The 22589-nt window shown below is 44.8% G+C and overlaps 6 protein-coding genes across 8 annotated transcripts; 3 read left to right on the forward strand and 3 right to left on the reverse strand.

The window, feature by feature from the left end:
* The first annotated feature begins 147 nt into the window (after positions 1–147).
* LOC132783901 (CDP-diacylglycerol--glycerol-3-phosphate 3-phosphatidyltransferase, mitochondrial) lies at positions 148–2282 on the forward strand. The gene is made up of 2 exons (XM_060789209.1): positions 148–1624; positions 1685–2282. The coding sequence occupies exons 1-2, from the start codon at positions 545–547 to the stop codon at positions 2102–2104; spliced, it is 1500 nt and encodes a 499-aa protein (XP_060645192.1). The 5' UTR covers positions 148–544; the 3' UTR covers positions 2105–2282.
* A 107-nt stretch (positions 2283–2389) lies between these two features.
* Positions 2390–3976, forward strand: LOC132783902 (inactive non-canonical poly(A) RNA polymerase protein Trf4-2). 2 transcript variants are annotated; one of them, XM_060789210.1, is made up of 2 exons: positions 2390–2504; positions 2609–3976. In XM_060789210.1, the coding sequence occupies exon 2, from the start codon at positions 2610–2612 to the stop codon at positions 3810–3812; it is 1203 nt and encodes a 400-aa protein (XP_060645193.1). In that variant the 5' UTR covers positions 2390–2504; position 2609; the 3' UTR covers positions 3813–3976. The 2 variants fall into 2 exon arrangements, with proteins under 2 accessions (XP_060645193.1, XP_060645194.1); XM_060789211.1 differs by having other exon boundaries at positions 2414–2504; positions 2580–3976.
* A 330-nt stretch (positions 3977–4306) lies between these two features.
* Positions 4307–6894, forward strand: LOC132783897 (oligopeptidase A). The gene is made up of 2 exons (XM_060789205.1): positions 4307–4512; positions 4586–6894. The coding sequence occupies exons 1-2, from the start codon at positions 4433–4435 to the stop codon at positions 6678–6680; spliced, it is 2175 nt and encodes a 724-aa protein (XP_060645188.1). The 5' UTR covers positions 4307–4432; the 3' UTR covers positions 6681–6894.
* On the reverse strand, positions 6618–8923 carry LOC132783899 (oxysterol-binding protein 1-like). Its single transcript, XM_060789207.1, has 2 exons — positions 7832–8923; positions 6618–7773 (listed from the first exon to the last, which is right to left on the reverse strand). Exons 1-2 carry the CDS (start codon positions 8738–8740, stop codon positions 7042–7044), a joined length of 1641 nt encoding a protein of 546 aa, XP_060645190.1. The 5' UTR covers positions 8741–8923; the 3' UTR covers positions 6618–7041.
* A 919-nt stretch (positions 8924–9842) lies between these two features.
* LOC132783896 (oxysterol-binding protein 1-like) lies at positions 9843–14694 on the reverse strand. The gene is made up of 2 exons (XM_060789204.1): positions 12653–14694; positions 9843–11450 (listed from the first exon to the last, which is right to left on the reverse strand). The coding sequence occupies exons 1-2, from the start codon at positions 14282–14284 to the stop codon at positions 10701–10703; spliced, it is 2382 nt and encodes a 793-aa protein (XP_060645187.1). The 5' UTR covers positions 14285–14694; the 3' UTR covers positions 9843–10700.
* Positions 14511–22111, reverse strand: LOC132783893 (protein phosphatase Slingshot). 2 transcript variants are annotated; one of them, XM_060789201.1, is made up of 8 exons: positions 21552–22111; positions 20092–20334; positions 19553–20028; positions 19410–19475; positions 19148–19342; positions 18818–19087; positions 16301–18763; positions 14511–15469 (listed from the first exon to the last, which is right to left on the reverse strand). In XM_060789201.1, the coding sequence occupies exons 1-8, from the start codon at positions 21606–21608 to the stop codon at positions 15415–15417; spliced, it is 3825 nt and encodes a 1274-aa protein (XP_060645184.1). In that variant the 5' UTR covers positions 21609–22111; the 3' UTR covers positions 14511–15414. The 2 variants fall into 2 exon arrangements, with proteins under 2 accessions (XP_060645184.1, XP_060645185.1); XM_060789202.1 differs by lacking the exon at positions 14511–15469 and having other exon boundaries at positions 16573–16714; positions 16780–18763.
* Between the last annotated feature and the right edge of the window lie 478 nt (positions 22112–22589).

Here is a 22589-nt window from a genome sequence, read left to right on the forward strand (position 1 = left end):
TCTTTATTTACGTGTCTCCGTTATCGATAAGGGTTATGGCATAAAACACATAAAATTTGAGTTTTACCAGATTTACTATATCTATTCCATTTGTCTTTTGAATTTGCATTAATAACAAGCTAATAACAAATTTCTGCAGCATTGCAAAGAGTTTACATTGTTTTTTTTTACAAAAAATATATATTTCAGCAATCGATACCTACGTTATCATACATTATTACATTGATTTCGAAAATTAGTAATAAGAAGTGTAGTTAAAGCAAATTAATCAATGAGAATTTATACACTAAAAGTTGCCACAGTGGATGCCAACAGCAAGCAAAAGAGGTGGGACCAATATTTATTTATATAAACAAACATGAATCGAGCTATCGTACTATTATCGATACAATCGCCAGCAAGAAGCACGTAATTTTGATATGATTTCGTAAAACAAAAAAAAACAGTTCAGTTAATTCAAAACAAATCAATGAATGAAAACGGCAACACAGCTACAGTGAAGATTGCCAGAGTGGCTGACAACGAATAAGGCGCCCCATTGAAAATGTTCTATCTGCGACGTCTCTTTACACAAGAGCTGTGTCCCGTCAGCCAAAGTGATTTGCTCGGCTGCCTGCCACACTCGCCGCACCAGTTGCAGTTGCTATGTGGTGGTTTCGCGGGTGCACCCGGACTCGACAGCCTCACTTGGTTGCACAATCTTGCGCCCTGCTTCCCACTCCGTGGTGAACAAATCCAAGTGATCCATGAGCCTCAGCACTTTTATCAAACGCTGATGCAACGCAGCAGTCAAGCCAAAAAACGCATTGTGCTGGCCAGCTTATATCTGGGCACAGGGAAACTGGAGCACAGCTTAGTGCAGACGTTGCGACGTAGCCTGCAAGCAGAATCATCACTGCGACTCAATGTCTTGCTGGATTTTACGCGTGGCACACGTGGAGTCGCGAATTCCAAGACAATGTTGCTTCCTTTGCTACGTGAATTTGGCAATCAGGTGCAATTCTCACTCTATCACACGCCCGATTTGCGTGGGATGACCAAAAGATTGGCGCCACCGCGCTGGAATGAATTGCTTGGTCTACAACACATGAAAGTGTATTTGATTGACGATGCTGTTATTATATCAGGCGCCAATTTGTCCAACGATTATTTCACTAATCGACAGGATCGATACATTTTAATCGAGGACAAACCGTTGGCCGATTTCTATGCCCAATTTATTGAGCGAGTGCAAGAATTTAGTTTGGCTGTGAGCGCGGATTCAACGGAGGGTTTGCATAGTAGTTGGCGCATTCTTCCCTATGAGGGTACCAAGGAGCAGTTCATCAAACTGGCTAAGGAGCGAATTACCAACTTTGTCCAGGAAGTCTATCAACGTCAGCTACAGCTGAGGGCAACAGACAGCAGCAGCAGCAAAGCTGATACTTGGATTTTTCCCTTGCTTGAGATGGGGCAGTTGGGCATTCATCATGACAGTGTGGTAACCAAGCAATTGTTGTCGAATTGCATAGCCGGCTCACGCCTCAAGCTGGCCACGGGTTACTTCAATTTGACGCAAGAATACATGGACACCATCACACACAAGTGCCTCGCGCAGTGCAGCATTCTAATGGCGCATCCCAATGTAAGCAGCCTATTAACTATTCTTATAAATTTATAATAGCTCATCCTGTGTTCGTTCTAGGCCAATGGCTTCCAGGGCGCCAAAGGACCTGCGGGTGGCATTCCTGCCGCCTATACACTGATAGCCAAAAGTTTCTATGAGAGTCTGGTGCGTCGCCAGCAGGAACACCGAGTCAATTTCTTTGAGTATGAGCAACCTGGTTGGACATATCATGCCAAAGGGCTGTGGTACTATTTGCCCGAGACGCCTTTGCCCAGCTTGACGTTAATCGGTTCCTCTAATTTTGGCGAGCGCTCCGTGAATCGCGATCTGGAGACACAAGTCTGTTTGGTCACTGATAACAAGGATCTGCGGCAACGTCTGCAGGCGGAAGCGGATCGTCTTTATGATAAGTCAACGACGGCAGAACGACAGATTGTACAGCGACAGGTGCCGCGCTGGGTTCAAGCGGTTGTGCGCATATTTCGCAATTTTTTCTAGTGGTGTTCCTCCTTAAATGATGCATACAAAGTTCAATTTGTTAGTTACTATAGTGTGTAATGCCTGTGTCGTTTTTTTTTTATTTGGAGTTGTGTTTGTGTATATTACTGTAACTTAATTAATTTTCTACCCAGTAATGCAGTAATTAAAAAGCAAACAATTTGGATTTTAAAATGGGTGCCAACTTTTGTGATTTTTTGTCGTTATCGACATTTTGCTTCCTTTTCGATAGCTTTTGCAGAATTCGATCGAGGTGGCAATGCTGGAATAACGGCGCAGAATTTCTGATTTGTCTTTTGTGTTGCTTCTGACATTCGGTTACAAGCCGACAAATTGACAAAAACAAAGTACGTGTTGCAATTGCGCGTCTTAAGAATTTGGTCTAATTTTTAAACACTGAGTAAGTTCCCCGAATGCAATAATTTATATGTATATAATGCAAAAAAAAATGGCGAGGCACTTATATTTGCTAAAGTTTATTTGTATTCCTCCATTTTTGTTTAGCATGAATACAACAGATGAGCAGCATCCATGGATGTTAAGCAATTACGAATATGGTGGCGGCGTCAATGCACTGCATGATGAGATCGAACATTTTTACAACTATATTATATCGACGCCCACCGAATATATGATGCGTATGGAGGCGATTTGTCGCGTTGAAAGCGTTGTCCTAAGCACTTGGCCTCAAGCGTCTATCGAGGTTTTCGGTTCCTTTTGCACCGGTCTAAATTTACCAAATTCCGATATCGATATCGCAGTTAATAATTTCTATTGGCAAGGCGGTCAACCATTGACGGATTTGAAAAATGCTTTAGATGCTCGCGGAGTCGCAGATAACATAATTGTGGTGGACAAAGCACGAGTGCCAGTCGTTAAGTTTAAAGAGCGATTATCGCAAATTAAATTCGACATCTCATTCAATACCACATCGGGCGTTAAAGCCGCCGAATTGGTCAAAATGTTTATCGAACAATTTCCGGAGTTGCCAAAACTAGTGCTTGTATTGAAACAATATTTAGTTCAGCTGGGCGTGAATGATGTCTACAACACGGGTGGCGTATCATCCTATGCACTGACACTAATGTGCATTAGCTTTCTGCAGAAACAAGAGCTAGAGACATCGACTGCTACTAACGGCTACAAAAGTCACAAGAAACTGGGACAACTATTGCTCAAATTCCTCGAGTACTATGGACGCAAGTTTGATTTCTTCAAATACGGCATATCGGTGCGCAGACATGGCGGCTGTGTGGAGAAGACGGAACTGCTATATAATTTCGACGGCAGCTTATCGATGTTGACTATTGAGGATCCTATCACGCCCAGTAATAACATTGGACGGAGCTCGTTTAGCGTCATGTATGTGAAGCAATGTTTTCAAAGAGGATTCGCCAATCTGTCGAAGATGGTGGACTTGGATGCATCGAAAGTGAATGGCTCCATACTGGCCAAACTTATTACAATGCAAGAGACAACGATAATCTATCGGAATTGGGTGCATTATACTTTTCAGCACTTTGCAAACACTGGATATAGTTGGGGAGGAGATTTCCACTATGCCGTTGAAAGTAAATATAATGCTACGAGTATGTCAGAAAAATATAAACAAGAAGAAGAGGTAGTAGAAGAGGATCTCAAAAATAATTTTAAGGACTTGTCTCTGTCGTCTCACAACAACAATGGCTGTGAAAACACAAAAGCTTAGGATTTTAACTTTATTTAGGTTATTCTTAAGTGTACTTTTAAAAAACCACATTTCATTTTGATTTGCATATGTTACAATTATTGTAATTTTTTTGTACTTTACCATTAGTTTTTATTGCATGTAAATAAAAATATATATGCTTTGGATAGCAATTAAGTAATGAGCGCTATCGAAGTTTTAATAGATGATAACTTTGGGAAGCTGGCTGCAAACAGCTGATAGTCACCACTACTGAAACTTTAAAGCTGGCGCCATATTTCAATATTCGATAGCTTGGCAGCTGAGCTGTAGTTGAAGCATGCTATCGATTTTAAATTCCAGACATCGTTTTATTAATGAAAAGCAACAAATTTTGACTTGGAACGCATGGCAAGTAAATCAATTACCTCTTTACCTAACATAAATGTTTAATTATGAGTAGTGTGAATGATATACAGCGATAGTTTTTCCAGCCACCAAATGACATCGATAACACATTACACATTGCTGGTGAAGAAGAAGCAGGTGGAAATCAGCTGTGAGTGTTGTGTAAACGCTGGCCGTTGAAAAATTAGGCCGCACCGCATTTTTTCAGAATTGTAAATAATATTAGTTAGTAAATACGTTGTAAATTAAAGAACATGTTGAACATATTGCGTCAACGCCATGCCGCGCAACGCTTGCTACACACGACCACAAACCGGCCCGGCTATATTGTGCTGTAAGTGTAAAATTCCAATGCAAAAAATTATGAATGAAATTGTTTGTTAACCTCTTGTGCGGCATTTTTGCAGTGTGCCTGAAATAGGCGAAGAAGGGCCCTTGGGCGATGGCCTGCTATCACCCAACGGACTGCCTGCCTTCAGTGACATCACCATCGAGATGTGTCTGGGCGCTATTGGACAACAAGCAGCGGCAGTGGAGAAGACCGTCAAAGCTCTGGAGCAGGACATACAAAGTGGCAAGCAGCTGCACAGCGTCGACATCTACAGCGAACTGGACGCGGTCACAGCACCGCTAGAGACCACTTGGGGTGTGGCAAAAGCACTCTATCTGGGAAACAGCACGCTGATTCCAACGAAATCATATATGAACATTCATGAACGTGCCCGCAATGCACGTGCCGCCAAGTTCTGCAACAAAACAGTTTACTCTGCTCTGCAACAACAGCAACAACAGGGTGAGGCAGCAGACGGTGAAGCGGAGCAACGCTTGCGCCAAAAATTCTTACTTGAGGGCAAACTGAATGGCCTGGCTTTGAACAAAGATGGACAGGATGGTCTGAAAGAGCTGCTCACGCAGTTGGGACGAGAGCGTGGCAACTACAAGAACAAGGTTAACATGGCAGTGCATGCATTCGCGCATGTTGTGAACGATTTTCAGCTGGTACGCGATTTCCCTCAAACGCTGCTGGAGGCAACGGCTCGCGATCCCACTCAGCCGCTTGAGGGACCCTGGAAGGTAACTCTACAGCCGCAGATCGTCGAGGGCTTCCTCAAGTACTGTCCGGATCGCATGCAACGCTGGAATGTCTGGCGAGCCAATGCGCTAAAAGCATCGCAGCAGCAGGACAAATCCCTAGAGAACAGCACGCATCTGGAGAAGATACGTGGACTGCGTCGACGACAGGCGAATCTGCTGGGTTATGCCAATTATGCAGAGATGTCGATGCAAACCAAAATGATTGGCAGCGTCGACAATCTCAAGCAGATCTTTGCCAAGCTGCTAAAGTTCGCGGGACCAGCGCAAAGCGTGCAGCTCGAGGAACTGCAACAATTTGCCAATGCCAGCGGTGGACAGCACAAGCTGGAAGCCTACGATGTTAGCTACTGGCGTCGCAAGCAACTGGTGGAAGAGCAACAGCTGCTGGAGCACAAAATCAGTGAGTTCTTCCCGTTGCCTCGCGTGCTCTCGGGACTCTTCACACTAAGCGAGAAACTTTTCAACATTCGCATTGTGGAGCAGCCCAAAACCGAGGTTTGGCATCCGGCTGTCAAGTTCTACAATGTCTACGATGGTGACAGCAGCAATAGCTCCACACCAGTGGGTGGATTCTACGTCGATTGTTATTCCAAGGAGCACAAGTTTGGCAAGAACAATGGCTGGATGGTGGGCATTCGGAACAGCAACAAGTCGGCGAATCTAACGCCACTCTGTGCACTCATCTTTAACTTCACAGAACCCAAGCCCGGTCAGCTGCCGCTCTTGGGCTACGATGACCTCCAAATGGTCTTCAAGACATTCGGAACGGCGTTGCAGCATCTGTTGACACAAGCTGGTTACAGCGATCTCGCTGGACTCTCCAACATTGAGTGGGATGCCTCACAGGTCTCCGGTTATGTGATGAGCAATTTCCTGGATGATGCTGCCGTACTACAAACTCTGTCCGGACATTATAGCAACGATGAAGTAATTGACACGAAGCTGGCGCAAAAGATGCGTCTGCTCAAGACCCAATTGGCTGGCTATAATCTCTGTCAGGAGCTGTATGTCGCCGATCTCGATGTGGAGCTGCATCGCTCGGGCGCCTTTTGGTTGGATGTGGTGCGCAAATTGTGGCCAGTCTATCAGTGTATGCCACTGGACAAAAAGGATGCACATCCCTGCTCCATGACGGATATATTTGCTGGCGATTGGGCAGCTGCGCATTTCAGTCATCTATATTCCAAACTGATTGCAGCGGACATCTCCAGCAGCTTTGCCGAACAGCGCAACGATGAACACTACGCCAACGTGGGCAAACGCTATAAGCAAACGTTCCTCAGTTACGGTGGCTCAGTGCCTACGGCGGAGGTATTCCGACGCTTTCAGGGACGTGATCCATCGGTGGAGGCGCTGCTCAAATCACTGGATATCTTTGTGCCGTCGCAGACGACAGAGAACACTTAAAGTTTTCCCCCTTTGCCAGCATGACCAGCATAATTTCTTCTTATCAGAACGCCAGATAAGAAGCCAATATGTTCCGGGGGATTAACAAACTTTTGGATGACGCCACCGTCAAGAAAACAAACACACACACACACAGCAGTAATTTGTAGTTGATAGATTGTTGCTTTATTTAAATAATACTTTTAAAAATAAATTGCAGAAATTTGTAACACCAGTTTCTTCAAGGTACTCTCATTTGTCCACAAACAACACATAACAATATTACTCACAACAACCTCTCTTTGTTCCATTGTTTTTTGTTTCTTATTTCCTTTTTGTCCATTTCAAGATTAGATATTGCCATGATGATGATTTACTGCTATTAGTAGATATCCGGACAGTCACTCCAGCTTTGTGTTGTCTTCGCCTCCCAATATTTATGATTGTACACATGCATCGCGTTCTCCGACGCGTTCTCCCGCTTAAACCACAATGGCTGATAGTCTGGGACTTTGAAGCCTTGCTTTGCCTTCTCCTCGCGCACCCGACGCACCGCTCGCTGCTTCTCCTCAAGGCGCAACTTCTCCTGATTGCTCTCGTCCCACAAACCCTGCTCCATCAGTCGCTGATCGGGACGATGTCGCGAATCTGTGGGCGCCACACCATCCTCGGGCTCATTCAGCTGGCACGCCAATGTGGTGAGGTTGTAGTACTTCTCGGACTCCACGGGCGCCGGACGTCGTCGCCAGGCCACCTTGTAGGCACCAGTGCTGTAGCTGGGATTGTCCGGAGTGCCTTGCGTGCGCAGCACAGGAGCTATTTCGATTTGCTCGTCCCAAGTGCCGCGAATCAGCCACTTGGCCTGTTTGTGACGATTGAGCACGACGCCTTTGACGCTGCGTTGTTGCTCCCGGCCGAAATAGGAGTAGGGCACGTAGGTGAGAATGCACTTGCTGCCCTGGGGTGAATTGGCATCCACAATCTCCATTTCGCCTTCCTGATCAACCCACAGTTTGCCCACAATAATGTTGTTGATGGTGGTGGTCACCTTACGCCAGGAGTAACGAGTGCCTGTCTTGGGGAACGACACGAAAGCGGTGCCCAGAGGAATGACCTACGAGAAACAGAGGATTAGTAGAGGCAACGTTGTCTACGTCATCTGGAAGACTCACCTGCATGTACTTGCCACGAAACTTGCTGGTCATAGTGAACTCCTGCCAGCACTGCCAGTTCTTGCTCTCGCAGTGCAGCGCCGCAATGGGCGGATGATGCGACACCTGCTCGGCAATGCAACGCCAGCCCAAGTCATCCATGCGATCGCACTCAAAGGTCTCCCCGAGCAGCGGATTGAAAGGTTTATTAATGCGATTCGAGGATGTTGCATAGGACGAAGCTGTAAAGGCGGCCATATAAGCCAGCTGCTCGCACTCATCCTCGCAATTGGAGGCCACATCCAAGATGTCCGAGTACTCGTAATCCTCGGTCAAACGCTGCAGCATCGACAGCGGCTCATTGAAGTTAACAGGCATAGGAATCTTGGTCAGATCCTTGCCAATACAGTTCTTCACAATGCTCCACAAACTCAGCGGATAGTTGGGTTTGTCTGGCACTCGAGTGCGACGACATCTGCCACCCTCGCTGCTCTTGGCAGATGACGCCACCTCCGCTGTGCCCGCCTTGGCCAACTCTAGTGCTACAATCCATGTCTGACGCTCCGCTTCCGAGGCTGCCTTGATGCGAAAGTTAAGATCTCCGCTGCTGTTCGTCACCGAAAATGTGCAAGCATCGACATGCTCTATGAGAGCACCCTTCAATCGGATAGAGCCACGCGATTGCTGATGTGCCTCCGACTGATCGAGGTAGTAGCTGAGCACGCCTTGATCGAGCACGAACCAACGACGTTGGAAGCCCTTGACAAGGTTCGTCCACTTCTGCAGATAGCCCTGAAGATTGGGTTGACTCTTCTCTCGCTTGCGCACCTTTTGCGCCAATGATTTTGATTTATTACCGTCGACATTGACCCCTGTTTGGGAGGTGCTGCTGTGACCACGTTGCTGCGTTGCTGCCTCGCTCGACGACATACTCTCGACTATCGACAATCCGTTGCGAATCACGAAGCACAATTGATCGCGCTGCCGCCGAATGTTTCACTCTTTCACTCAGTCTCGGACTACATTGTTATCAAACGCCATTCGCTATTCGCTAGTCGCGGAGATAAGGTTATATTTTTTGACAGTGATTATACCTGGTACTTGATAGGTTAGGTGGGTAGTTCGCATCAACAAGCTTTTACAATTCAAGTTGCTAATTAAATTAAGAAAGACAGTAATAGTAGTCAAGTGATAATTAATAGTTTAGAGCTTAATTTCATTTGTAAATATTTTAAAAGAAATCTTAACATTAAACAACAATTTTTTGTAATAATAAAAGTTCACATTTTAAAGCGTGCACTTTATAAATATTATAGTAGCTGCTATCTCTATATTTATTTTATACATACGCAGCTGTTCAATACAGAGCGACCTTCATAATCAATGTTTGGCTAGAAATACTTTTCACAATAAATTTCTTTTCTTGACCTTGAATATCAATCAAATCGTTTAGAAATATTTTCCATACGATACTTTTTTGCGATTCAGCATTTTATGGCAACATTGTGGATTGTTTAGAAATACTTCTCTTTCTAAGCTTTTTTTTTGCGTTTGAACTGTTTTCTAGAGAAAACTACAATTAGATAAACCCAATGAAAGCTGATAAAAACAATAATTGATAAGGTGAAAATCAGGTGCAGACGAACTTACTCAATTGCTGTCCATAAATGGAGAACAGGTAACTCAGAGTCGAGCAGAGACTCGAGTTTCGGATACGCTCGTGAGTCAGTAGATTGCGCATTATCGCTGAGGCTGATGATGAGGTGGTGCCACTGGAATTAGCTGACGTTACGTCGATTTGAAGTAAACGAACCCTAGGTTAGGGCCTCGCGTTCTCTCTCTCCCTCTCTCTGCCGCTCATCGTCGCTCTCATCGTCTTTCTCTCTCTCGTTTTATGGGTGCTAACGAGGTAGCTGCTAATCAAGAGATGTTAATAGCTGGCGAGTCAAGTGTTTAATAATCGGCGCAAGTGTTCCATATTAATATCGTGTGGTCTGTGTCTCGGGATTTTTCTAATAACCACAAACAAGTCTTTTTGCTTTATTTAAAATAATACTTTAATAATAAATTGCATAAATTTATAACATTTATAACATATTCTCTCTCGTTGCATTTTTATTTAGATCCATTTTTTGTTGTTGCATTATTCATATTTCATTTTTGTGGATGTTTTTTTTTTGTTTTTAGACCTAAAGGTCTAATTAGCTTTATTTTATTTTTATTTGTTATTTATGTATGTACACAACAAACCAAAAGAGGCGAAAAACAAACTAGCAATTTTCAATCGGCCAAAAAGGAAAACGTTGTTTAGAGTGAAAGCGATTTCGATTCGCATATCGATATCGCTTTTCACTATATATAATCCACACACCGTGTCGCTACTACATAGTATAGTAAGTGTGTTAGTTGTTTATGCTATATGGATGGTAAGGTGTAGGTGCCATAATTATTTGATAAAAGCATAGATTAAATACAAATAAAAAACCAATGATAAACAATTTGATAAACGCGCGCTCTTCGTCGTCGTCGCCTAGCCTCGCCTCGTTACAGTTCTTCCCTGTTCAATCCTCACGAGACTTGGCTCTATAAAAAACATTTTCAGTTCCAACATTTGCAGCTACTTTACAATAATTAATTTATAGTCGTATATATAATATGTAGATGTGTGTGTGTTGTGTAAGTAGTTGAAAAATGTTATTACATATCGTTCGATTAGAGTTCAATAGTGTAGTTTCTTTTTTTTTTTGTTGACTGTGCTCGGGGCTTTCTTTTTTGGGGGATTCGAGTGTGGGGCGCATAATTTTGAAGAGCGGATTTCGAGGCATCAATATTGAAATATAGTATATTATTATAAATATTTTCGTGTTGTTGCTGTTGTAGTTTGCTGAAGTTAGTAGATATCCGGACAACCGCTCCAGTCCTGCGCAGCCTTGGCATCCCAGTATGTGTTCTTAAAGACATGCACATACTCATCGCTATTCTCCACCTTCTCCTGCTTGAACCACATCGGTTCATATGCCGGATATGGTCGTCCCTCGGCTGCTGCTGCTTCCGCTTCGGCTTCACGTTCGCGACGTTTCGTGCGCTGCTTCTCCTCCAGGCGCAACTTCTCCTGATTGCTCTCGTCCCAGGCGCCGTCCTCCATCAGGCGTTGATCGGGACGACGACGCGCATCTGTGGGCGCCACATCATCCTCGAATTCGTTAAGCTGACAGGCCAATGTGGTGAAATTGTAGAACTTCTCCGATTCCGGCGGTGCCGGACGTCGCTTCCATGCCACACGATAGTCGCCGGTGATGTAGGTCGGATTGTCGGCATTTTTTTGCGTGCGCAACACTGGTGCGATCTCCATTTTATCATCCCAGGTGCCACGGATCACCCATTTGACTTCGTTCTTGCGATTGATGACGACACCCTTGACGGTGCGTTGAACCTCCCGACTGAAGTAGGAGTAGGGCACAAAGTTGAGGATGCATTTGATGCCCTCGGCCGCATTGGAACCCTTGATCTCCATCTCGCCATGCTGATCCACCCACAGTTTGCCCACAATGATGTTGTTCACCGTGGTCGTCACTTTGCGCCAGGAGTAACGATGTCCGCTCTTCTGGAACAGCACATAGGCGCCGCCTAGTGGATTGATCTGAGGGTTGAATTAGGGTGTTTTTTTAGTTGAGTTTTTATTCTTGGCAATGCAAAAACATCGATACTTTAATAGGCTTGATACTTTGCTTTGATCGTTCAAATTCAAATGGAATGACCTCTGAAAATCTCATCAATTAACCTCCTGATTTACTTTTCGATAGTTAGAACATTCAATTAACTTATTCGTAGCATAATTTTTTATTGATGTCGAGTTTAGTATGGTTTGTCAGTTCAGTTTAAGTTCAGACTGCTCAGCATGTGACTTTTTTTGTCGTCACTTGTGACTTTCTACATTTAAAACAAACTCTGACATTTGAAGCCAGTAAAAACTAGTGAGAAACCTTGTAGTACATTTTAGATGTCAATGATTTAATATTTCATAAAATAAACTTGTGTATGTAATTACAGTAATTCATAAAATACATTTTAAAATGTATTAGTGAATTGAAGGAAGTCTCAAAATGTTGACGAAGACAACGAGCTACCTATAGAGTCTCTATCTCTTATGATTGCCAACTACTAACTTGGAATAATATATAATTAAGGCAGACGACTAAAGTCCAAGCTTTATTTTAGTTCACCCTATTTCTATACGAATATTATAATTCCGTGAACATCTCATTTCGTTACTTATTGGTTAAACAAGTTGTTATGACGAAAATTAGGTTTTCAAATGTTTTTTTTACAACAATCTTTATAATAAAAGAAAATGTGGTTCCATTCTTAACTTTGCAGCTGTTTATACTATGAGGTCTGCCTGTTAAGCTCATTTTATGGCTGGTTAAGCTAATACTTAATCACCTTAAGTGAACGGGTCTACACTACCTACTGATAATAACTATAGTATCACGATGTTCATACGGCCTGTTACACTAATTTTAAGACTGACTAAGCTAAGCGAACCTTTTAAATAAACGCAGTCTATCAACAGTTAATGACTGATTAGGCAAAAATATATATATTTTTAGCAGGGTGATTATGCTGATGGAGCCTCTAAATTGAGAAGGTCGATAGTATTGATAATACCTCGACATTATTACTGTCTCTGTCTGGGGTCTGAACAAAATTACCCAAGGAAATTCCTAATCGAACCGATGTAAGCAATTTATCGATAGTAACGCAATAAACAAGCAAGCGCTTGGTACTAATGAACCTATCGATAGTAATAATAATCGGTTGGAAATAGAAAGGAATACTAACCTGCACGTATTTGCCGCGAAACTTGCTGGTCATGGAGAACTCCTGCCAGCACTGCCAAGTGCGTCCCTCGCAATGAATGGCAGCAATGGGCGGATGATGTGAAACCTGTTCGGCCAACGAGCGCCAACCCAGATCCTCCATACGATCGCACTCAAAGGTCTCCCCCAGCAGCGGATTAAACGGTTTGCCAGTGCGATTCGTAGTCGTTGCATATGCCGAGGCTGTAAAGGCGGCCAAGTAGGCCAACTGCTCGCACTCATCCGTGCAAGCGGCGGCCACATCCAAGATATCCGCATACTCATAATCCTCTGTGAGGCGTTGCAGCATCGACAGTGGCTCATTGAAGTTGACGGGCATGGGTATTTTGGACAGATCCTTGCCAATGCAGTTCTTCATAATGCTCCACAAGCTGAGAGGATAGTTGGGCTTATCTGGGACTCGTGTGCGTCGCACCTTCTGCGGATTGCTGCTCGAATTTCGGCTCGGCCGCGTGCTTCTGGGCATCTCGTCTTCTTGGCGTTGATTCGAGACACGATCGACGGCATCTTCGTCGTCGCCGGACGCCATGCGAATGGCGCTAATGAGGCACACTTGCTGCTGTTGCACGTTGCTGCGCTTGGTTTCGTCGCTCTCCGACGAGCTGCCGGTTTGACCCTCGGAGCCTTCCACATGATCCTCGGAGCTGCTGCGTCGATTGTTCAACTTGAGTATGAAGGCACCGCCGTTATCGGGATGCTCCTCAGCATCAAAGAACTCCGTCTCATCGTCGCTGGTGAGTCCTGCCCCAGCTGCGACCACAGCTGGCGGAACGTTCTTGCTACGACGCACCATCACCGCTGCTTGTTCCATTTGCGACTGCTGCTTTGCCATCTGTTCAATTATTTCCTCGAGTCGTTGACGCTGTTCGCGTTCGTGATGTAACATCTTCGACCATTTTTGGCCCTGCGATTCGGCCGAACGCAAATAATCGTTGCCGGCATTGATCATGGCATTAGAAGTGATTCTAAAGAGCGTGGCTCGCTCATTGACAATCTTTGTGCGACTGGCCAGCGATTCCTCCTCATTCGATTCGAGATCATTCAGCGCACGCTGCAGGGCAGCGCCATGTTTGGTGATCAGATCGTAACAGGTGCGCATATTCTCCAGTCTTTCGGTTAGATCTCTGACCACTGCGTAGATCTCCTGGCTGGGCACCACCTGAGCCGTCTCCTCGGCCTCCTCCTCCTCGCTCTCGATGGCGCGTATGGCCTTCACCTTGGCCAGTTCCAGCGAAGTGACCCACGACTGACGCTCGACCTCATTGGCGGCCTTGATGTGAAACGTTTGTGTGCCGCCATTTGAGATGACAAACGTGCACGAGTCCACAGTGTGTATGAGAGCACCATGCAGCGAAATGGTACCGCGACATGTGTGATTGATCTCGGACTGATTGCGATAATAGCTGAGCACGCCCTTTGAGAGCACAAACCAGCGTCGTTGGTAGCCCTTGATGTAGTTGGTCCATTTGAGCAGCCAGCCCTTCATTTCGGGATCACCACTGCCTTTTTCTGGTTTGCCTGCAGCTGCAGTTCCACCCGCCACACCCCCTCCTGCGGATGCTGCTCCTCCTGCGCCTGCTGCTGCGTCAGCCATGCTAGCAATCGTTGTGTCCCGTTGCCGCTGCTGCTCCGCCCGCTTCTCGCGTCGCGTCGTCGTCGTCACCCACCGTGGCAATTTTAATTGTTTAGCACTTTGCGCTACTTGCGACGACTTTAAACGCCACGTACAAAAAAACTGCAACTTGGGGCCGCTGACAACAACAACCACAAGCACAGCGACAACAACACCACAAACTTCCCAATTGGAAATCAGCTAGCAATTTGTTTTTTTTGTGTTTTCAGACAGCTGCAACTTCTGGCATTATTGTTATTATTTAGGGATTATACACCTCCGCACCACACACAACGTTGCTGCAACGCCAACAGCAAAATCGCGTTTACTTTAAAATTTCGTTTACTTTAGCGGCAATTCTTGCCAACCTATTTTTTTTTTTTTCTGCACAAAAATATATAAAGAAACTATGGAAGTCAAGTGCGCATTTGTGTGCGTGTGTGTCGTTGTGTGTGTGTGTCGGTGTTTGTGTGTGAGCTAGTTGAAATGTGACCGTTGTTGGCAAAGCCAAATATGCTTTTATTTTTTCTATTTGCATTTTTGCTGAATTTGCTGCATGCAATTGTTTAATACAATAATTATTAACTTTTTTCTAATCGACACAATTTCCATAACATGTTTTCAGATAAATTAGTTAATTGAATACATTACAAAATTGTCAAGAGCATAGCAAGTTTTGTGGGGCTGCCAACTGCGTTCGAAAACATACTAAGCACAACTAGCAAACCTGTTGGGCAAGGCGCGCAACTTCAAATATTTAAAATTATCTGTGTCTTTATATAGGCAACTCCAAAACCGGCAAGTAAACTAATTGTTAATTGCCAAAAAAGCAACAATTGAAGATTGTCAGATTGTGGGCTGTTATGTGAAAGTTGACTTTTAAGTTCACACTCGCATGGGTGGCCCACATACAAACCAACACTCATGCACAACAATGACTCATATTGGCAATGAAATAAGTAAATTTAATTGGTTTACTTTCTCACCCTCTCTTTCTAGTATTTACTAGCATTATTGTATAATGGTGTACATAGATTAATCAAAAACATATATATGGTAGTTAGTCAGTGCTCTGATCGCGTCAAGGTTCTCAAGGTTGTTCCAATTTCTCATCACTTCTTGTACTCGGACCAGGAATAACGAAACGTCGCTATCATGCGGTAAAGGCTGTAAATACAAATTTGGTCATAAAAAGTTTTTTTGCTATGGACGAAAAACACTCAACACACACACTCACTAAGTAAACATATAGATATAAATGCATATGACTGAATCAGTCATATCCAAGGGACAGGTATAACACAAGTTGAATCACACTTACACACACAGAAAGAGACAAAGAAGAGTAAACAAATACAAGTCACCACATAAAATACATATGTGTATACATATGTATGTATATATACAATAAATCATTTATTCGTAGGCAGTTCTTGCATAATATAAATTAAATATATATGTATGTATATAGTTACAAGTAATTTAAAAATACAAAATACAGTTTTTCATTTTCATAGTTCTTTTTGTTTCTTGTTTTCTGTTTTTTTTTTAGTCCCTGACGGCACTTTTCACAAAACATTTCGAGATTTGGATTTGGATGATGGATGGGATAGATGGATTATGAATACATATATTTTTAAACGCTTCGCAAAAACAAAAACGCAACAGTTTAATGATCGATGCAAGTACCAAGACTTTATAGATATGCACACAAAGAGAGAGTGAGATAGACAAAGGAGGGAGGGGTGTGGTGTGGGTGGGTTGTGTAACGCAAAAATGAAGAATTAAAAGCAGAAATACATAAAATAAATACAGAATAATAATAATAGGCAAGTGGCGAGCTGACAAAAGCAAATTTTGTGTATCTTTAGGATTGCTTAGTTACTATTTTATGAGTGTGTGAACGTGTGTGTGGCTGTTTGTATGTGTATGTGTGTGTGGGTGAGAGTGTGTGTTTGTGTATGCGTAGTAAATAGAAATATAGTATTTTTCCTTTACATGGTATTGTATGCAGCGGTGTTGAAGCTTTGCTTTGGTAAACTTAGCCTAGTGAGTGGATGCGTTTTTCCATGCTGCGCTAGACGACGATGCTGCACTTGTTGCTGCTGTTGCTCCATGGCGTTGTTATGTTGCTGCTGTTGATGTTGATGATGATGCTGTTGCTGCTGCTGATTCAGATTGTGACGGGCAGGAGCGGGCGGTGGTCGATTCTCGCTGTAATCGTGAGCTCGATTCGACAGCGATCGATCGTAATAGGAGCGCGGGCGTGGCCTAAAGCTAAGCATATTGCTGTTACTGTTGCTGGCTGTTGTTGCTGCTGCAGCTGCTGCTATTGTTGTTGATGATGCGGCGGTGATCGTTGCGGTGGTGGGTGGCGACGGCAGTGTTGTGGCGACAGCAGCTTGATTGTTACTACGAGAAGTGGTTTGATATTTATGCACTAGACCTTTTACATTACGATCACAAGTTTCGCTTACGCTGGAGTCGGATGAATTGGCTGATGCCGATGCCGATGCACTGGACGACGATGCACTGCTCGAACTGGCAGCCACATTGTCCACCAACACATGATCCACATGCTGTGCCACTGGCGATGAGGGCAGTGATTGATGTGTCGCTTTCTTTGTGGCATTCGCATTTCCAGCTGCCGCTGCTACTGCAGTCGTTGTTGTTGACGCTGTTGCAGCTACAACGTTGGTCGTCCCGCCTCCGCTGGCTCCTCCGCCCACCACTGCTGCTTTGGCTTCAAAGTTCTGCTTGAGTATTTGCACATTGCCCGATATACGCTGATCCTCAGCAACGGCCTGACTTTGTGTGCGCAACACAACCACCAAATCGGCGGATGTATTTTTGTTCTCAATATCGCTGGTGTGCATCAGCTCCTCGCTGTTGCAACGCATCGGTTGCCGCTGTCGCGTGCTGCCCACCGACGACGCACTGCGAAACAGATTGGCACTCTTTTTCTCTCCAGCTGTCGTCGCCGCTGAAGTCAACTCATCCAGCTCGTTCTCCTGACAACGCTTCTTCAATCCAGTGTTCTCTTCCAGCTTCTGCTTGGTGCGTTTCACAGTGCCCAATTGCGATGATGCTGCTGTTGTTTCGCTGGCATTGCAATTGCTTGCTGTGCTGCAAGTGCTGCTGCTGCTACGCTTTAGATCCTGAATTTCACCCTCGAAGATGGCGGTTGTATTGCGATTGCTATCGTAATAGCTGCAGGAACTCGTCCGCAGCGGCAAACTGCTGCGATTATCGCCCGATCCCCAGCTGGCATGACGCGATGGCAACTCCCTCTGACGCGGTCCTCGAGTGCGCACCACAGCAGCGCTGGGCGTGACTTGGGATTGCTGTTGGGGCACCGCATCGAGTATAATGCCACCGCTGGGACCAAACGATTCCGTCCACGATTGTGTTTTGCGACGCTGACGTTTCTCGCGCTCCTCCACTGGCGTCGCATTGCTGCTGGTGAACACCTCCGATGAGCTGGAATCGCGTCGCGTAAACGATGTTTGTGTTATCAGCTTGGACAGCGATGTCCAGACGGTACCTTGCGATTGCTGGGTTTGCTGCGATGTTTGCCCTGCTGGCGCCTGAGCCGCAGATTGTTGCAGCTGCGTCTGCAGACTGCGACGCGGCGGCTCTTGATGGGCCTCGAGATCATGGACACGCGTACGCACCGACAACGGCGTGTGCTTCTGAATGTGCAGCACCTGATTCTGAGTGACGCTATAGTTCTCACCATTGCTGCCCGGAAATCGCATGTTTTTTGGCTCCTCGGCCACGCTGCGTTCGGGTGTTAAATTCTCCATGGACTGGCTTTGCTGTTTGGTCACCTCAACGGCACTTTGGGTCTTCGGCGATGTGCTGCTCGAGCGTCGCAACATGCGTCGCTGTTTTTGTGCGCTGCTCCTGCGATGCTGATGGCCGCGATGGCCATGCTGGTGATGGCTATCCTCTGGCTCTGGTTCTGTTGCCGTCTCAATGGCCGACTTTGATTTGGCCTGATTGAGTGCTTGAATCAATGGCGTTGGTTCGCTGCCCGGCAGCAGGCGTGCATCCTTTGTGCTCTTCAAATTCGTCTCACTCTTGCTGCGCTGCAGCTTCTCCTTGTTCTTCATGGCATCCAGCATGCCGCTGTACGTCTCCAATTGATTAAGAAAATTCTTGTTCGGCTTAATGCAACTGCGACGCTCCTTCACATGCTGCAACGCACGTTGAAACTCCCATTTGTAGGCCTTCATTGCATAGGCAATAACCACTGAAGCCGAGCGACTTACGCCCATCTTGCAATGCACCAGCACCTTGGAACCTTCGGCCTTAGCACGCGATATATAACGAAATGTGTCGTCCCAATACTTGAGCAGATTAGTCTTCTCATCGTCATAGACACGCACATTAAAGTACTCGAAAGTGCCGGGAAAGAAGTTATCAATCTCTCGCGTTACATTCAGAATGTGTCGCACACTGTGAGAAGTTTAAGGTTAATTTAAATATCTATTGTAAATTAGAAATAATTACCCATTCTTTTGCAACTCCTCTAGATTACTGGCATTCCATTCCGAACCCAAATAGACGTGCTCAAAGATTTTGGTTGGCGCATCCATTTGACCCAATATCAACAGCATTTCGGCATCGATAAATGACTTGTACTCGCCCAGATCCATGTCCAAAATATCCTCGAGGCGTCCTCGTATATACTTGGAGGTGACCTCATCCAAGTCCACCGACATCATGATAGCTTTGAGCTTCATTTTAATGACACTTTCAGTTTCCTCCTTGGCGGTTGGCCTGCAAAATAAAACGAATATAAAAGATGATCTACTAAAATTGAATTCAGAGTAATCTCACTTGTTTCTTATGGCATCTGGTGAGGGGGGGCGACGACTCTCGAGCGCATCCATGGCATTCCATTCGTTTAAACACGACTGATCGGACTCTATGCGACTTTCGTAGCTGGTTAACCAATCGTGCGACGGTCCGCTGGGATAGAAATTGTTTTCACGAGCCTTTCGAGACACTTTGTGCAGCGTTTGCAGCGCCGACCTGTCGAAAGCCAATTAATGATCATTAGGAATTGCGTTTTTAATAGCTAATTGTGGTCTAAACTTACCACATCGCTTGCACCGATACGGGCTTAAATATGTGGGTCTTCTCGTAAACGGCGACGCTAAAGCCGCTGTAGATTATAATCGAAAAAACATGTGCGATTAGATTTTGATTTATTACTTTTAAGTGAAGAAATGTGCAACTCACCCGTCACCGTCCAGGTGAATGGTGGTATCAGCGAGTATGGGCACAACCAGGCCAATGGTGGTGCGCTCGTTGCAGTCAATGCCTAGCAGACATGACTCCTCCATGCCCGAGGTATTCTTGTTGTTATCGGCACCCTCTCCAACTCCAACTCCTACTCCTCGACCATCTGCATCACATTTTAGGCTTTGACGATTGGCATTACTCGACGACAGACGCTTCGCTGCTGCCTCCTCCTGCTGCTGTTGTGTTCTGTGACTATCCACGGATAGCTGGCGTTGTGCAACAGGTGTACCAGGAGTCTGAGCTGATGTGCCACTCGTCGTCGTCGCTGTCGACGTTGCCGACGTTGTCTTGACCGAATTGTGACGCATGATTTTGGTGCGTCGCTCGCCGGAAGCCGCCGTGCGGCAACAGCTACGCGAGGCAATCACAAGATAACGCGTTCGATTCGAACGCTGCGACTCCAGTTTAACAGCCTGTAAAAGAAACAAACGATACCATTAATAAGTTGTTCACCGAAATCAAAACTCATTGCTCACCATTTTCAAGGTGTCCTCGCGTTGCAGCAAATAGAACATGGACTGCAGATGCAGCTGAATGTCCGAGTTGTTGCTCTGCGTGCTGTTGCTGGAGCGCGTGGAGTCCGTGCTAAGGCGTCGCTCAGCATGCTGCGGTATATCCTTAAGTGCCAGGACCAAGGCGGTGCCTTTCCCAGCAAAATAGCATTCGCTGCATTCGCTTTTGTTATTGCTATTACCCTCATCGTCTTCGGCCTCGCCATCCTGTCAAAGAACATTATGATTATTTTTATGATAGTTTTTAGTGCGTTTTAATGTGGTGGGATTTTTCTGTAATCTTTGTGTATGGCAAAGTGACTCACACAACTCACCCAGCGCTCTACACAAAATATAATATCTGATTGTGGCATTTTGGAGAGTTAAGTGAAATTCATAACGCCGCAACGCCAACATTGATGATGAATTGCCGCCGTATTATTAAAAGCAACAAATAGAAAGAGAGCGAGAGCGAAAGAGAGCGTGCAACAAGGCGATGGCAATGTTTACAAAATACAAAACGATAATTGCCAGATGAATAAAATTCCAAGGGCAGCCCCGCGGCCCGTTTCAAGGTCTTGAGAACTATTTTTGGGGGCGGGACGACAAGAATAAGACAACAAAGACAACAACAAAAAATCGCAAAGCGACGTTGACAAAACTACAAATAAGGCAATGCAAAAATGTTTTTAATATTATTGGAAATGGGAGAGGAGAGAAGAGAGGGCAAGAGCGAGAGAGAGAGAGACAGGCGGACGACAGCTGCGAGCGACAACGACAACGACGACGTCGCGACGTCTGCTCGGATTTGCTTGAGTTACAACAAATAAATAATAACAACAACAAAGCGAACGAACAATAAACAGATGCGCGAATCGTGGCGCGACTGATGATGATGATGTTGATGACGCTGTCAAAGCCGCCCACAACAAGACAAACTGCAAATAAGAGAGAGCCACCGAGAGCGGGAGCAATGAATTGATGCGAATTTTACATGATAGCAAAATTGGCCATATGGATGGTTCATACAACAAAGGATCATACAGTGCCTGCCAAAAAAGCGGAACACGCACAGGAAGTATTTAAAAAAGGCGTTAACGCAGCCCTAGCACCTTTCGCCCCAAACCACAGACAGGGCTGCGTTAACAACGCGTAACCAAAACAAAGCAAACTCAATGGAGAGAGCGAGTTAGTGAGTGGGTAAGAGAGAGCGAGGGAGAGAGAGCGAGTGTGCTTCAGTACCGCAATCACATGCACGTACACATATCACACGCATACAAAGAGAAGCACTTACAAACAAAATGCGTAGCTGTTGCAGCTGCGAAAATTGCACCTTGCCTAGAAATGGGGCAACTTACAGCACTATTTTGTTGCGTTGCGCCCACTTCCCACTTCCTGAGCGTGTATGTGTTTGTGTATAGAGAATAAGAGTAATGAGAACTCACCGAATTTGAGCATGAGCCCGCCACACTTGGCGAACGCTGCACTGTCACTAGCGCCATTGTCTGTTGTCTGTTTGTTGGGTGTTGCTCCTTCTGCTTCTACTTCTGTATCCAAGGCCTTCGTTTTTAGGCCCTAAACTGGCCGCGTGTTTTTTCTTCTCTCAATCCTTTTGCGAGTTCGTTGGGCTGTGCTCTGTCTGTGTGTATGAGTGTATGTGTGTACGTTGAGTCAAGTGTTTTGGGGCGGGGGGCGAAAATTCACAAATGCATTTTTATTTTGTCGACGTCGTTTCCTCTCTCCGTTTTCGTTTTTTTTTTTTTTTTTGATTTGGTTTTGCACTCGGCACTTCTCGTCTTGTCTAACTTAAAAAACACTAAGAATATGGCGGGGCGCGATCGACTGAATTGCGAAAAAAAACATGCACGCGCCCGATTCACAAGATTGACACAGCGCACAATGATATACGAACAATTAATGATAAATATGTTATTACAAAAAATGTATTTTCGTCAAAAAAAGAGCGAGCGAGAGCGAAAAAAGACCGTTCAGCACAACGACGACGCCATATTTAATAGAGGTGGAGGAACATCGATGTAAAAATCGATTACAAATCGATGTCTATTGCGGGCAAATAAATATTTTTTGTTAATCTAGGTTTCAAAATGTTATTGTCTTTCAAGGAAATTGTTTTTCTTTTTTAAAAGTGGAGTTGTTAAGCTACTTTGCTTGTCAAGGAGAGACCAAAGGTAGATTTTTTAAGGCATATACTAAATCACGAAAAACTCGCGAACTGGGATTGCACAAGATTCAAAAAATATACGGTAAAATACTGAAGTTGTGGGTTTAGGTATCTTCCATTTGGTACCATACTAACTGTGCACTTTACTCATTACAGAAAATAAGAAATTAACAATGGAATAAATATGTCTTACTGTAGGTTGCATGCTACATACAAATTTCATTTTTAAAATTGTGCTTTAAACTCAGAGTGTTTTGAAGCTTAAAAATACTAAAAATTATACTTTTTGTACTTTTTAGTT

Source organism: Drosophila nasuta, chromosome 2R (assembly GCF_023558535.2).
Source record: "Drosophila nasuta strain 15112-1781.00 chromosome 2R, ASM2355853v1, whole genome shotgun sequence".
In the NCBI taxonomy this organism is placed as follows: domain Eukaryota; kingdom Metazoa; phylum Arthropoda; class Insecta; order Diptera; family Drosophilidae; genus Drosophila; species Drosophila nasuta.